General features: G+C 45.7%; 1 protein-coding gene across 2 annotated transcripts in view; it reads left to right on the top strand.

The window, feature by feature from the left end:
• The window catches only part of TMEM135 (transmembrane protein 135), a 289517-nt gene that overhangs the window by 29493 nt on the left and 244695 nt on the right, over nt 1–15329 (top strand). For both annotated transcript variants that reach the window (XM_060234967.1, XM_060234968.1), the window contains exons 2-3: nt 1286–1413; nt 5982–6074. In XM_060234967.1, the coding sequence (XP_060090950.1) occupies nt 1286–1413; nt 5982–6074 (221 nt within the window). The remainder of the gene's footprint in view (nt 1–1285; nt 1414–5981; nt 6075–15329) is intronic.

Genomic DNA, 15329 nt, shown 5'->3' with positions numbered 1-15329 from the left:
TGGACATCTGATCCGTATGTTGATCCAGTCCCCTCTTGAAGCCGTCTATGCTCACAGCTGCCACCACCTCATGTGGCAGTGAATTCCATGTGTGAATCACCTTTTGGTGAAGAAGTACTTCCTTTTATCCATTCTAACCCAGCTGCTCAGGAGAGCCAGTTTGGTGTAGTGGTTAAGTGTGTGGACTCTTATCTGGGAGAACCGGGTTTGATTCCCCACTCCTCCACTTGCACCTGCTGGAATGGCCTTGGGTCAGCCATAGCTCTGGCAAAGGTTGTCCTTGAAAGGGCAGCTGCTGTGAGAGCCCTCTCCAGCCCCACCTACCTCACAGGGTGTCTGTTGTGGGGGAGGAAGGTAAAGGAGATTGTGAGCCGCTCTGAGACTCTTCGGAGTGGAGGGCGGGATATAAATCCAATATCATCTTCTTCTTCTTCTTCTGCTCAGCAATTTCATTGAGTGCCCACGAGTTCTTGTATTGTGAGAAAGGGAGGAAATACTTCTTTCTCTACCTTCTCTATCCCATGCATAATCTTGTAAACCTTTAAGAGTAAAAGTCCAGTAGTATATTAAAGACTTACAAAATTTGTGGAGGGCTTGAGCTTTCATGAATCCATTTATTTAGAAACAGCTGCATCTGAAGAAGTGAACAGTAATTCACAAAAGCTCATACCCTACCACAGATTTTGTTAAGTCTTTAAGGCACTGTACAGGACTCTTACTCTTTTGTACTGTCCCCTCTTTAGAATGTTTTCCATTGATGTCATCAGAACAGCACAACAAATTCATATCGTCAGCTAGTTTAGTGGAGTGAAGCTGGAACTAGCTAGAGGGCCCAAATGCCTCTTCAGCAATGAAACTCACTAAGTGATCTTGGGCCAATAACTAACTCTTAGCTTGATCTCTACAGTTTGGTGTAGTGGTTAAGTATGCAGAGTCTTACCTGGGAGAACCGGGTTTGGTTCCCCACTTCTCCACTTGCAGCTGCTGGAATGGCCTTGGGTCAGCCGTAGCTCTCATAGGAGTTGTCCTTGAAAGGGCAGCTTCTGGGAGAACTCTCTCAGCCCCACCTACCTCACAGGCTGTCCGTTGAGGGGGAAGAAGATGAAGGAGATTGTAAGCCGCTCTGTGGCCCTGATTCAGAGAGAAGGGCAGGGTATAAATCTACGGTCTTCTGTTTCTGCCTGAGTTGTTTTTAGGATAAAGTGGTAAAGGTGGGGAAGTTCCCTTGAACTCATTGGAGGAAACGTGCAATATGAATATAATCAATGAACTTGAATTCTTTCAGATCGCTGCGATTCTCCGGAAGCGAAAACTTGACTATTATTTGCACAAACTGCTTCCCGAGATCCTTCAATCAACCTCCTTTCTGACAGCAAATGGAAGTCTTTATATTGCATTTTTCTGCATTCTAAGGTTAGTCGAGCTTCATTTTATTTAGTGAAAATCTGCGTAACTGGCCTGCTCCACAGTTAATGTGCATGCATTTATATTATCTGTTTAACTTTGTTCTTTTGTAAAGGAACCACAAATCATGAGATTCATGGATTTCTATGCAAGAGTAACCTTTCCCATTGTTATTTATTATTGTTATGTTTAGATCGCTGTCCCACCTCATCCCCAGGGCTCAGTTACTGAACTCTTACCAGTGTAACATTCAAACTTTAAAAACTATTCTGGAGATGGCAGACAAGTTCTGTTTCCTATTTACTAGCTAAAAAGTGCTTACTTGCCATTGGAGATCATCCTGTGGGATTGTTAAAAAAAACCCCTGTTTTTTGTGTTCGGGAAACGACTTTTAACTCTTTCGTTCAAGCGAGTCAGCAGCTTACAAATAAAGTATTTACCACTCTTGAGGTTTTGAGGGGGGTTTTGTCCTCCAGAACACTGTGGGGTGAAATTGTCATATTGAGTAGCTCCCCCCTCCCCTTATTGCATTTCCTTTCCATGTGCTCCCAATTGCCACTTCAGCCAGTTAATATTTGGGGTTAGGACCAATGTTCCCTCTAAGCTGTGGAGTCTTGTGAGCAAAAATTCTACTTTGTGAGCTACTAGCATTCAAGTTGTGAGCTACTGCATCAATTAGTGTGCTCTGAGGTCATCCTTCCTGAGCTAAGACAAAAATGTGTGAGCTGGAGGCTAAAAATCTGTGAGCTAGCTCACACTAACTCTGCTTAGAGGGTACACTGGTTAGGACCAGTGTTCTCTCTAAGCTGTGGAGTCTCGTGAGCAAAAATTCTGCTTTGTGAGATACTGGCGTTAAAGTTGTGCGCTACTGCATAAATTAGTTTGCTCTAGGGCCATTTTTATTCAACAACCTCTCTGAATATCCTGCAAGCCCCCAATAGGGGTCAGTCACCAGAGGTCAATATGACCTCCAAGTGTGTGTGTGTGTGTTCGTGTGCGCACACACAAATATAGATATACAAGAAAGAGAGAAGAAGAAATTGCTTAAAGGCTCCTGTGAACCAAAAAAACTGTTCCCACACAGAGAGGATGAACAGTTCTGTGAACAAGTAACTCTGATTCATCTCTTGATCAGTTGTACTTGGTCATTCATTCACCCCAGTGCATAAATGCATCAGAATAACCCACCCTCTGAGTCTGTCTGTTGCATCTCATCATGTTTCCCTGCTCATGTGAGAGCCAGTTTGGTGTAGTGGTTAAGTGCATGGACTCTTATCTGTGAGAACCGGGTTTGATTCCCCACTCCTCCACTTGCACCTGCTGGAATGGCATCGGGTCAGCCATAGCTCTCGCAGAGTTGTCCTTGAAAGGGCAGCTGCTGTGAGAGCTCTCTCAGCCCCACCTACCTCACAGGGTGTCTGTTGTGGGGGGAGAAGATATAGGAGATTGTAAGCCGCTCTGAGTCTCTGATTCAGAGAGAAGGGCGGGGTATAAATCTGCAATTCTTCTTCTTCTTCTTCTTCTTCTTCCTTCCAGTCAGGATGCGTTCTCAGAGCAGTATCTTGTGTAGAAAACTAGGTTTATCTCTTCTGGGGCCCAGATTATTGTTGTTTAAAAGGTTCAGTTTTAGCATATGGACCAGTGAAGATTGTGTCATCAAGAAGAAAGTGTGACTTCACAGTCAGAGGTTTAGAAAGTGCAGCGTGCTTCTACAGGTGTTTGTCCAGTATGAAAAGTAAAACTGAGAGAGATTCTGTAAAACCCAGTATTGACTCTGAGTGCAGAGGAGAATCAGGGCGCTTACTTTGGCTCCTCTTTGAACTGTAGAAAGGAGTTCTATGCTAAAGAGAACTTGTAAAGGAGTTCATGCAAGTTCTTAGCCCATAAATATTTTTATTAGTTTTACTTGCCCATGTTTATCAGTTACTCATTTATGATTTAAAAGTAGGGTGGTGGTGGGGGAGAACCAATTCTTGTTAAGTCTAGGTCCCTGAAGGTGACTTTTAGATACCACAGGCAGTTGGGCAAATGGCTTTTTATTACAAGTTGGAGTCTGCCATTCTAAACACACGTAACATTTCAGTGGTGTAAAATTCCATGAATGCAGAGTGTAAGTGTATGGATTTGGATTGCTAACTAGCATTGTCTTTAGAGGCCAAAGTGGCTAACGATGTAGAATGCTCCAGTGCAAAATGTGAAAATAGGAAAAGATTGCATAAAGTTTACACTGAAGGCTTAACTGAAAACCCAACCAGATGGAAAGAGATGACTCCCTGGAAGAAATAAATGCCTTCATCAAGTGGAGGGGGGGGAGCCATTTTATTTATTTATCTATCAGTTGCTTTTGTTCCTTGCTGAGGTCGAGATTAATAAAATACAAGATTAATAAAATACATACCATAAAAACATAAAGCCAAAATTTAAAATAACAAAAATGTAAAATAACAGTGCAGCCCTAAATAAAACCACCTTCAGCTGCCTCCTGAAGATTGAAAGTGAGGGGGCCAAGTGCACCTCCTATGGAAGGATGTTCCATAGTCATAGGGCTACCATTGAAAAGGCCTTCTCTCAAATACCCACCAAATGAGCTCATGTGATCAGTGGGACAGTCAAGGGGACCTCTCCCTTCATTCCTGAGCAGGAAAAAGTAGAGAAAGAAGTCCTTTTCTCCCTTTCTCACAATACAAGAACTGGTGGGCATTCAATGAAATTGCTGAGCAGACAGGTTAGAACGGATAAAAGGAGGTACTTCTTAACATGTGGAATTCACTGCCACAGGAGGTGGTGGCAGCTACAAGCATAGCCAGCTTCAAGAGGGGATTGGGTAAAAATATGGAGCAGAGGGGATTGGATAAAAATATGGAGCAGATGTCCATCAGTGGCTATTAGCCAGTGTGTGTGTGTGTGTGTAAAATTTTGGGCCACTGTGTGACACAGAGTGTTGGACTTGATGGGCCATTGGCCTGATCCAACATGGCTTCTCTTATGTTCTTATGTTCCTACCTGCCTTGCGGCTCTCAAACATCTGACGTTCATATCTTGCAGCTCTCAAACATCTGACATTTATTCTGTGTAGCTGTTACATTAAGCAATTGGCCACCCCTGATCTAGGATATTTAATGTCATGGATCCCTCTGCTTATCTTTTGGAATTGAATAATTCAGAAGGTGGCAGTTATAATTCTAGGAAATTGCAGAGGAATAAAGGGATGGGGTGAACTGAACTCAGAATTAGTCAGCACCCAGAGAGTCATCGAGGGCTTCTGATGTTTAAACCAGCGTCTATACCCCCACTCCCAGTACTTTTATTGCAAGTGAATAGACCTATTTTGGCATAGAATACATTAGCCTCTGTTTTTGTCTTGGGATAACAAATCTTACTTTGTCACCCTGAAAATTCACGTAGCACAAGGTAACAGGTTGCTGTTAAGTGAGCTATGACCTGATAGCACTTTAGACACACACAGCGCTTTGAAACACAGCAGCTGTAGCACTGATGTTCTTCCTTGGGTGTTACGAGACGAAATGGATTTTATGAGGGTCTTTGATGTATTTGGCAAGTAGAATCCTGAGATGAGAAAGGGCTGCTTTATTGTCAAAGGCACAGGCCCGGTGTGTCCATCGAACTGCAGTAGGCGGCTGCCTGGAGCGGTGCGCTGGGGAGAGGGAACCCGTTTGGGCTCCCCCCCACCTGCCTGTGCTTCTGAGTGGACCGAAATAGTCCACTTGGAAGCAACAGGAAGACTCCCGGTATTAGTGTGCGCTCTGCCGCTGTCCACCGTTGCTCTACCTCTCACAACACAGATGTGAGAGGCAGAGCAATGGTGGCACACACGCTGACACCGGGAACCTCACTGCAGCTGTAGTGCTGGTTTTGGAGCGGTGGCAGTGCCTTGTTTGGGGTGCCAGTCTTGAGCTGACATCCTAGTGCTGCCACTGCAAAGGCAGCATAGAAGAAGATATTGGACATATGAACATATGAAGCTGCCTTATACTGAATCAGACCCTCGGTCCATCAAAGTCAGTATTGTCTACTCAGACCTTCAGCGGCTCTCCAGGGTCTCAACCTGAGGTTTTTCACACCTATTTTCCTGGACCCTTTCTGGTTGGAGATGCCAGGGATTGAACCTGGGACCTTCTGCTTACCAAGCAGATGCTCTACAAGTCTCAGAGGGGTCACAATCTCCTTTTACCTCTACCCCCCCCACAACAGACACCCTGTGAGGTGGATGGGACTGAGAGAGCTCTCACAGAAGCTGCCTTTTCAAGGACAGCTCTGCGAGAGCTATAGCTGACCCAAGGCCATTCCAGCAGCTGCAAGTGGAGGAGTGGGGAATCAAACCCGGTTCTCCCAGGTAAGAGTCTGTGCACTTAACCACTGCACCAAACTGGCTCTCTAGTTATCTGGCATCTTTTGAGTTAGTCATAGATACATGTGAGTGTAATCCTGCAACTTAATGCTTTCATACAAATAATGTATTCTTGATGCATATATACATATAAGTGTAAACTACCACTTCCCTCCCCACTTTTGGCACACAGCTGAACAAACAATGCATATTTAATTTTTTTTTTCAGGCGGATACTTGGAAAATTCTATTTTTGGACTCCTGGTTTTGGTGCTGCTTTACCAGCTTCTTATGTGGCTATTCTTATTGAAAGGAAGAGCAGGTATGTGTTTGTTTCAATGCCCCCCCCCCTCTTTGGACCTTGTCTAGGAGCCTCTTGCAGTGTCTGGCCTCAGGATGACTTGGATAGCTGTCACCAGGGGAAGAGCCTTCTCAGTTGTGGCCCCTAACCTCCTCTCGGATGACACCCATGCTCTGCTAGACTTGTCTAGTTCTTGCAGCGCATGCAAAGGTGAATTGTTTAGGTTGGCCTTTGGAGGGTAACCACATGCTTGGGCTGTTTTAATAGTGGTATGGTTCAAGGCAGCTTACAATAATAGTCAAAACATCCCCAGCTAAAACTAAAGATACAACAGCAAGTCCCAAATAACCACCCCTCTCAAAAGTCCCCTTCGAAAGCCCTAGCAAACAGAGAGTCCTTGCAGTGCATTCAGTGCAATATGGCCAATTGTGTGAACTATTGGACTGGATGAGCCATTGACCTGACTTAACATGACTTCTCTTATGTTCTTATGTTCAGTGTGGGGTAGTGGTTAGAGTGTAGGTTCTAGGAAGGCCCATGTTTGTATCCTCACTCTGCCATGGAGCTTGCTGAGTGACCTTGGGCCTAACCTACCTCACAGGGTTGTTGTGAGGACAGAACTGTGAAGTGGAGGATGATGTAAACTTCTTTGGGTCTCCGTTGTGGAGAATGGAATGAAGGAAATAGATTTATGGTTCTCGCTTTCGTTTTTGGAGGAAGAGGAGACTGGAACTCCAAAGGGACCTGTTGAGGCTGGGTGAGTGGACGTCAACGTGGCAGATGCAGTTCAGTGTGGCCAAGTGCAAAGTAATGCACATTGGGGCCAAGAATCCCAGCTACAAATACAAGTTGATGGGGTGTGAACTGGCAGAGATTGACCAAGAGAAAGATCTTGGGGTCGTGGTAGATAACTCACTGAAAATGTCAAGACAGTGTGCGTTTGCAATAAAAAAGGCCAACGCCATGCTGGGAATTATTAGGAAGGGAATTGAAAACAAATCAGCCAGTATCATAATGCCCCTGTATAAATCGATGGTGCAGTCTCATTTGGAGTACTGTGTGCAGTTCTGGTCGCCGCACCTCAAAAAGAATATTATAGCATTGGAGAAAGTCCAGAAAAGGGCAACTAGATTGATTAAAGGGCTGGAACACTTTCCCTATGAAGAAAGGTTGAAACGCTTGGGACTCTTTAGCTTGGAGAAACGTTGACTGTGGGGTGACATGATAGAGGTTTACAAGATTATGCATGGGATGGAGAAAGTAGAGAAAGAGGTACTTTTCTCCCTTTCTCACAATACAAGAATTCGTGGGTATTCTATGAAATTGCTGAGCAGACAGGTTAAAACGGATAAAAGGAAGTACTTCTTCACCCAAAGGGTGATTAACATGTGGAATTCACTGCCACAGAAAGTGGTGGCGGCCACAAGCATGGCCACCTTCAAGAGGGGTTTAGATAAAAATATGGAGCAGAGGTCCATCAGTGGCTATTAGCCACAGTGTGTGTGTGTGTGTGTGTGTGTGTATATAGATAGATAGATAGATAGATAGATAGATAGATAGATAGATAGATAGATAGATAGATAGATAAAAATTTTTGGCCACTGTGTGACACAGAGTGTTGGACTGGATGGGCCATTGGCCTGATCCAACATGGCTTCTCTTATGTTCTTATGGAAGAGTGGATAAGTCTTGCAGGTGTTCTTTTTAGACCGCTCTTTTGTTTACGAACCTATAGCAGTGCTCTGGAGGCAGTTTGCAGAGCATTGCCCCTTCTGCAGGTGATTGTCGAGCCAGCACCGGGAATACTTGGCAGTCTGAGGGTACCGGGTTAAAAGGCTGCCTTAATATTGCTCTTCAAACTGATCCTTGCCATGTTGTAACATTCCTTGACATTGTAATCGGAAGACATGAATAAGTTCCGTGAGCACTGACAAAACATTCACTTCTGTTGTTGCTGTCTTGTGGGTTCCACTTGTGCGTGATCTAAGTTTAGCCACCACAATTTTTTTCAGATGACGGGTCATTTCGTATCTACCCGTTTTAATTTATTTTCAGTCCTGAGCTTAAACGCTAGCTGTTGCAGTGGATGATGTTGTTTGGTAAGGAAGTCATTCAGTTTCTTCGGCAAATGGTCACGGGAAAGATGTGTTACCCTATCTTCTGGGGATGCCAAGATGGCGGTGCTGATGCTAAAAATAGGGCATGTCCAATGGATTCCAGCATTGGTGTTGATTAATATATGTCTGGAGGGGAGGGATAGAATTCACACAGTTGGCCATTTTGCTCTGAGTGTGAAATGATGGATAAAAGCACGCTGATGCAGAGTGGAAAAAGACATACAAAACTTGTTCTTGTTCATCTACTTGGAGGTGGAAAGCTTCATGGAGGACCTTGCCTCCCTACTCCTCGAAATTGACTGTATCTCCCGTTTTTGAGTGGTGTGGGTTTACAGCGCGACTTGCTGATCTTGCACCCAAGGTTCAGTGAGTTAATGTGACTTGCTTGTACATTTGCACTTCCTTGTACATTTGACTGACCCCGAGACCACGTGTGACCTATGAAAGAATCCTTCATCTCTAGAACCAATTGCTCTGTTCTTACCTGGTTGACAGATCACACCCAAAGAGGGCTTGTTTTTCATCCTTTTGGAAGGGAGTGGCAAGTGGAGTGCCTCAAGGATCTCTCCTGGAACCTGTTTTGTTTAAAATCTTTATAAATGATTTGGATAAAGGAATAGAGGGAATGCTTATTAAGTTTGCAGATGATACTAAATTGGGAGGGGTGGCAAATACCATAGAAGACAGAGACAAGATACACGATGATCTTGACAGGCTGGAAAACTGGGCTAAAACAAATAAGCTGTCTCTCTTGCTTTTTATTCCCCCTTCCCCAAACATTATGGCACCTTTGCAACAAATGATAACAAGAAGGCAAGTCAAGTCAGCCTTTATTGGCATAAAAACAAGAAGGCTTTGACCTAGCAGCCAGCTTGGTGTAATGGTTAAGTGTGCGGTCTCTTACCTGGGAGAATTGGGTTTGATTCCCCACTCCTATACTTGCAGCTGCTGGAATGGCCTTGGGTCAACCATAGCTCTCGCAGAGTTGTCCTTGAAAGGGCAGCTTTTGGGAGAGCTCTCTTAGCCCCACCTACCTCACAGGGTGTCTGTTGTGGGAGAAGAAGATAAAGGAGATTGTAAGCTGCTCAAAGACTCTGATTCAGAGAGAAGGGCGGGGTATAAATCTGTGGTCGTCTTCTACTTCTTCCTCTTCATCTTCCTCCTCCTTTTCTATCTCCAAACCTGCACTCAAATAATAAGAGCTTCAAGATTGCCTGAATGCTTCTAGGAACAGAGCTGGCATCCAAATCCTTTCCTGCCACTAATCAGCCCGCATCCTCTAAGGGCAGAGAGAAGCAGCAGGCATAATGCCAGTCCGTCTTTATCTCCATGTCAGATCAGGGAGGTGTTCAGTGCTTCGTAAGCAGCTGGCGTTTATCTTGGTTAGAGAGGCTTTCTATGGAGAGGGAGGGTTATGTGCTGTGCTTGATCAGTTGAGCCCAAGGAAAAGGTTCCTTGAATCCCCAAGATCAAGAAATCTGGAAGAGCATCAGAGGCTATTCCTGGCTGGCACCTGTTGGAAACCAGGGTGGTCAGGCCAGTCCCAGTTTTATAGCAGAGCTTCAGGTTTATTCTGTGTTTTTTTCCTCCTCCACGTTGCCAAAAAAGAGACTAAGGATATAGGGCTCCTTTTTCAACCTGAAGGAAGTTGAACGAACACCTGTAAAAAGAGGTAGTTCTGGCTAGACCAGGGGTAGCCAAACTTGCTTAACATAAGAGCCACGTAGAATAAATGCCAGATGTTTGAGAGCCGCAAGACATGAACATCAGATGTTTTGGTGGGGGGGGGGTGGGAAGAAAGGAAGGAAGGTAGAAAGAAAGCAAGTGCACGGGGGAGAGGTGGAAAGAAGGCAACTTTAAATGCATCTTGCAAGCTACTGGCCAGTGGGGCAGTGGGGTCATAAAGAGCCACACAATATGTGTGAAAGAGCTACATGTGGCTCCTGAAGTACAGTTTGGCCATTCAGGGCCGGAGCTGTGGCTTTTGCTGCCCTCAGCAAGGCCCCACTCCTGCTCTCAAGTGGGGGAGGGCCCTGAGCACCTGCCCAAACACTGTGCAAACACTGCCCCCCTCGACTTTACCGTGGTGTGGGAAAGGTGAGTGGGGACAGATGGCCCTGTTTGCACGCCATGCATCCCACCCCATGCGCTCGACCTTCTCACAGCGCGGGGAAGCTGAGCGGGGCCAGCTGGTGTGTGGGGAGGGGGCGCCTAGTGGTGCACTGTAATCCATGCAGCGCCCTAGGCAGCCGCCTACATGACCTACTCCCATGCGCTGGCCATGTGGCCACCCCTGAGATAGATTCATAGAGGATACCGTAGTTCTATCAGTGGCTACTAGCCTTGGTGACTGAAAGGAACCTCCGTGTTCATAACGTTACACTTAAACGTTAATATCAGTCGGTTGTTTTTCTCTTGCAGGGTGCAGTGCAAAGCGCTGTTATTGGAATATTGCTTTGTTTGTTTCGCATTCAAAGTGTTTTTGTAGTTTATAATTCATTCCATCTTTGTTTAGGATAATAAATTCTAGCTGACTTTGCAGTTTGCTCCTGTTTGCTTTGTGTACAGAAGTAGATACTGAAGGAGATGCTGTCTCTGAAAGGCAACAATCTGTGCCTAAAGCTTGTTCAGTCGGTGGGGGTGGGGTGGGGCGGAAATGACATCGGTTTAATGACATCAGATAAATTCAGTCCATAAAGAGGGCCTTCCTTCTCTTTGCTCCTGTTTCTAATGGTTAAAGCCTATTTAACATTCCTTCTGCTGCGACTGCATTCCAGATGGTGGATTGATAGGGTTTCCGAGCTTTAGCTGCTGGGCTGCTATCGCTCCAGTTGGCTTTTATTGTTTCATTCCTCAAGTAGAGTCAGGACGGCTTTCTGTGCCTGTGCCAAGGACAATTTGAACTTCGTTTTACGGCACGTCTAAAACTTAGGAAAAAGAAGTGTTGCTTGGGTGAAAAATCAGATATAAGCACGAGCCAAATCTTAGCGGCATATTTTCACAGTGTTTTCTAACTTGCATTGGAAGAACAGGGTCAGGTTTCTTTTTATTTAAACATTTTTATGCCACCTTTCCACCTGATGAGGGTCCCCAAGGCGAGAACACACAAAACATTGCAACAGTTTAAAAAACAACATTAAAATTATTGAAACAGTTCAATGAAAACAAAGAAACCAACAAAATCAGAACCAGAGAGGAGGGACGATAGCTGTTATTGGGGGCATGCCAAGCAAAACAAACGAGTCTTCCCCTGTTAGCAGAGGACTGCGATGGAGAGAGACAGCTGGATCTCCTTCGGGAAGGAGTTCCAAAGTTTTGGTGCCAAATGACTGAGAAAGCCTTTTCTCAGGTTTCCACCCACCTAGCCTCAGAAGGGAGAGATGACCAGAATGAGCAGGTAGGTTCCTGGAGGAGAAGGCAGTCCTTGAGATATGTTGGTTCCGGGCCATATAGGGCTTTAAGGGTCAATACCCCGACCTGGTGGAATCAGATTTGGGCCATTCTGGATTTGTTGCCATTCTGGAGGGCCTGTAAAACAGAACTGTTCCGCCAGGTCTATAGTTGAGGCAAGCTCATGATAATTAGCCTCATGTGCTCATACCATCCATGCCATCTTAAACAATTAATTTTAATTTATTGGCTTAATTGTTTTCACTATTCTGATGTTTTACTGTCGGTTTTAATGTTTTAGCTTGTTGAAATCCACCCTGAGCCCTTCATGGAAAAGGGCGGACTATAAATGTACAGAAATAAATACAATAAATAAATAATACCAGCACATTGTATTGAGCTTAGGAGCAAATTAGAAGCCAGTGTAGATAGGCAAGACTGGAGTGATGTGGTCTTTATAGGGCTGCCAGGTCCGATTCAGGAAATGTCTGAGGACTTTGGGGGTGGAGCCAGGAGGAAGGGTGTGACAAGCACAATTGAACTCTGAAGGGAGTTCTGGCCATCACAGTTTAAGAGGCCGAGTTCCTTTTTAGAAGACGATGACATTGGATTTATATCCCGCCTTCCGCTCCAAATCTCAGACTCTCAGAGCGGCTCACAATCTCCTTTATCTTCCTCCCCCACAACAGACACCCTGTGAGGTGGGTGGGGCTGAGAGGGCTCCCACAGCAGCTGCGCATTCAAGGACAACCTCTGCCAGAGCTATGGCTAACCCAAGGCCATTCCAGCAGGTGCAAATGAAGAAGAAGATATTGGATTTATATCCCGCCCTCCACTCCGAAGAGTCTCAGAGCGGCTCACAATCTCCTTTACCTTCCTCCCCCACAACAGACACCCTGTGAGGTGGGTGGGGCTGGAGAGGGCTCTCCCAGCAGCTGCCCTTTCAAGGACAACCTCTGCCAGAGCTATGGCTAACCCAAGGCCATTCCAGCAGGTGCAAGTGGAGGAGTGGGGAATCAAACCCGGTTCTCCCAGATAAGAGTCCGCACACTTAACCACTACACCAAACCGGCTCTCCAAATGGAGGAGTGGGGAATCAAACCCGGTTCTCCCAGATAAGAGTTCGCACACTTAATCACTACACCAAACTGGCTCTCAAATGCCTTCCCTCCATTTGGAAATAATGAAGGTGCTCGCTTTGACAGCACATATTCTAAAATTGGAAATAATGAAGAATAGGGGCACCTTCTTTTGGGGCTCATAGAATTGGGCCCCCTAGTCCAATCTTTTTTGAATCAATATGAATTTATACTCTCTAATCCTGAAATCTAAAGTAGCCCCCTTGTTCAGATTAATCAAATCTGATCATCTGAGATCCCCATACCTGATTAATATCTCCAGATTTAACAACAGAACAACCTTCACAGCTCTCTGCTTTCAGACTATGCAAACAACTCTGTTAACTGGTTGATATTCCTACATCCCAACAGAACAATGTTTTTGCATTTGTAGTTCACCTACGATAGAGGACCTCTCCCATTATATTCTATCCTGTCCACTCTACAATGCCCCCAGAATTATGTTTCTGACTAACCTCCTTAAGAGCATGTTCAGAAATTGAAAATATTATATTTCTGTTATCTGACAATGATGTCCTATAGAGTCTCTCTGTTTGCCCTTGCAGCTAAGAAGATAAGAGCAAGAGTCATTTCAAATGCTGTAACTTCTTAAGGTTGGCCTTTCTGGAGAACTTTTAAGGTGTTAATTTGAAACTTTGTTGTTTGGGTTCTGTTTTGTTTTGGAACGGCCAATGGCTATATACAATACATGTGAGAGCCCTCTCCAGCCCCACCCACCTCACAGGGTGTCTGTTGTGGGGGGAGGAAGGTAAAGGAGATTGTGAGCTGCTCTGAGACTCTTTGGAGTGTAGGGCGGGATATAAATCCAATATCTTCATCTACCTCACAGGGTGTCTGTTGTGGGGGAGGAAGGTAAAGGAGATTGTGAGCCGCTCTGAGACTCTTCGGAGTGGAGGGCGGGATATAAATCCAATATCTTCATCTACCTCACAGGGTATCTGTTGTGGGGGAGGAAGGTAAAGGAGATTGTGAGCCGCTCTGAGACTCTTCGGAGTGGAGGGCGGGATATAAATCCAATATCTTCTTCTTCTTCTTCTACATTTTTGACTGAGTGACTGACTATACTTCACTATGTGCATCTGATACGGCATTGCTCACTTTTTAAAAATGCTTTTCTCTAGGGTAGTGGACTCATTTTTTTTTTAATGGAATGAATTTTCTTTTCCTTAACAGCTGTTTGTAGAGAAATAAGGTCCTTATTAATAAGGTCAGGTTCATGCTGAAGTCTACACTCAAGGCATCTGGTTGCATTGCAAACAGTTCAAGGCGGCATTGGATAAGCCCGTGATTTCCATTCTTGGTTTTAGAAGAGTTCTTTGCATGTAATATCTTCTCAAGCATGTAACTTTGTGTCCCCCCCTCCTAGGGCATCAGAGACTTCCACAGCTAGGTGTTTGGCCTTACATGAAGCCTTGGGAATAATACTTTTGGCATTTCAATGTGCAAGTTTTGAGTTCTTGTTCAATGCAGATTCTTATCTCCTCAGGGCAACTGCTGCTCAGGATTAGGAGTCTGCCTGTCTGCTAGGAATGCATCCAGGCATATACCTGGATCAGTCAGTTGCTGTCATTCATTAACAGTGTAGGCATTTACTGCCAAATCATAGGTAGGTATTTTACTCAGGTGAACAAGTGGAGCTGGACAGCAACAAGAATTAGGGATGCTAAGGTCATGATCTTCTTCGTGGTCTCTGTGCATCACACTGATGGGAGTAAGGCGCCTGCGCCGATCTCGATCGGTAAACTAAAAAGCTGCGGATTTCCGCGCCGACGTCCCAGTGCGCATGCCCAGGAGCCCCCACCACGCATGCTCACTGAGACGGGCACGGACATCCCGCCAGTTCTCTTCTGACCGCCGCGCTGATCAGTCGATCTACTTGCTTCGGTCGGTGAACTTTTTTCCCTTTCTTTGAATTTAGTATAGTTAGCTGTAGTTTAGTTTTATAGTGTTAGTTTTAGGTTTTAGTTAGTGTTAGTTGCTATTTTCGGGGGCGTTCGGGCGGAGCGCGTTAATTTTGCTCCTTTCCCCCCCCCTCCCCCTTTTCCCCGTCTTCCCGCCTTCTGGCGCATGGAAAGGCGGTGGGGATTTTTTCGGCGGTGCTCCAAGTGCGGGAGCAAGATAGCTCCACCTGACGGGCACTCACTCTGCCTCCTGTGCTTGGGAGAACGGCATCGCCCAGACTCTTGCACACACTGTGCAAAATTCTCGAGACAGACCCGGAAGAACCGAGCAGCGAGACTTGCGGCGGCCCTCATGGAACAAACTCTGTCTCCGGTTTGTTCATCGGCGGAGAGGGCAGACCAGCCCGTCGTTACCGACCCACCATCGACATCGACATCCTCGGTGGTCGATGTCGAACGCCCGCCTTCCGACGCCGAACGGCACGCCAAACGCACTGCCTCGGCCCCTCTGTCGGACTCCTCTATGCCAGCTAAGCGGCCTAAAGAGGATATGGGCGTAGCGAGCGAGAAGAAGAAGAAGAAGGCAAAAAGGCTGGATAAGCCAAAGCCTAAATCCTCGTCCTTCATCGCTCCCACCTCTCCGCAGGACCCGACGGCTCCGATCATACCGCCGCTGAAGCTGCTTGCCTCGCCGATTCGACCAATCACCTCGATGTCGACGGAGCTCGT

The sequence above is a fragment of the Heteronotia binoei genome, chromosome 3, assembly GCF_032191835.1.
Source record: "Heteronotia binoei isolate CCM8104 ecotype False Entrance Well chromosome 3, APGP_CSIRO_Hbin_v1, whole genome shotgun sequence".
NCBI classification, from domain to species: Eukaryota; Metazoa; Chordata; class Lepidosauria; order Squamata; family Gekkonidae; genus Heteronotia; species Heteronotia binoei.
This window is presented reverse-complemented; position numbering and strand designations above follow the sequence as displayed.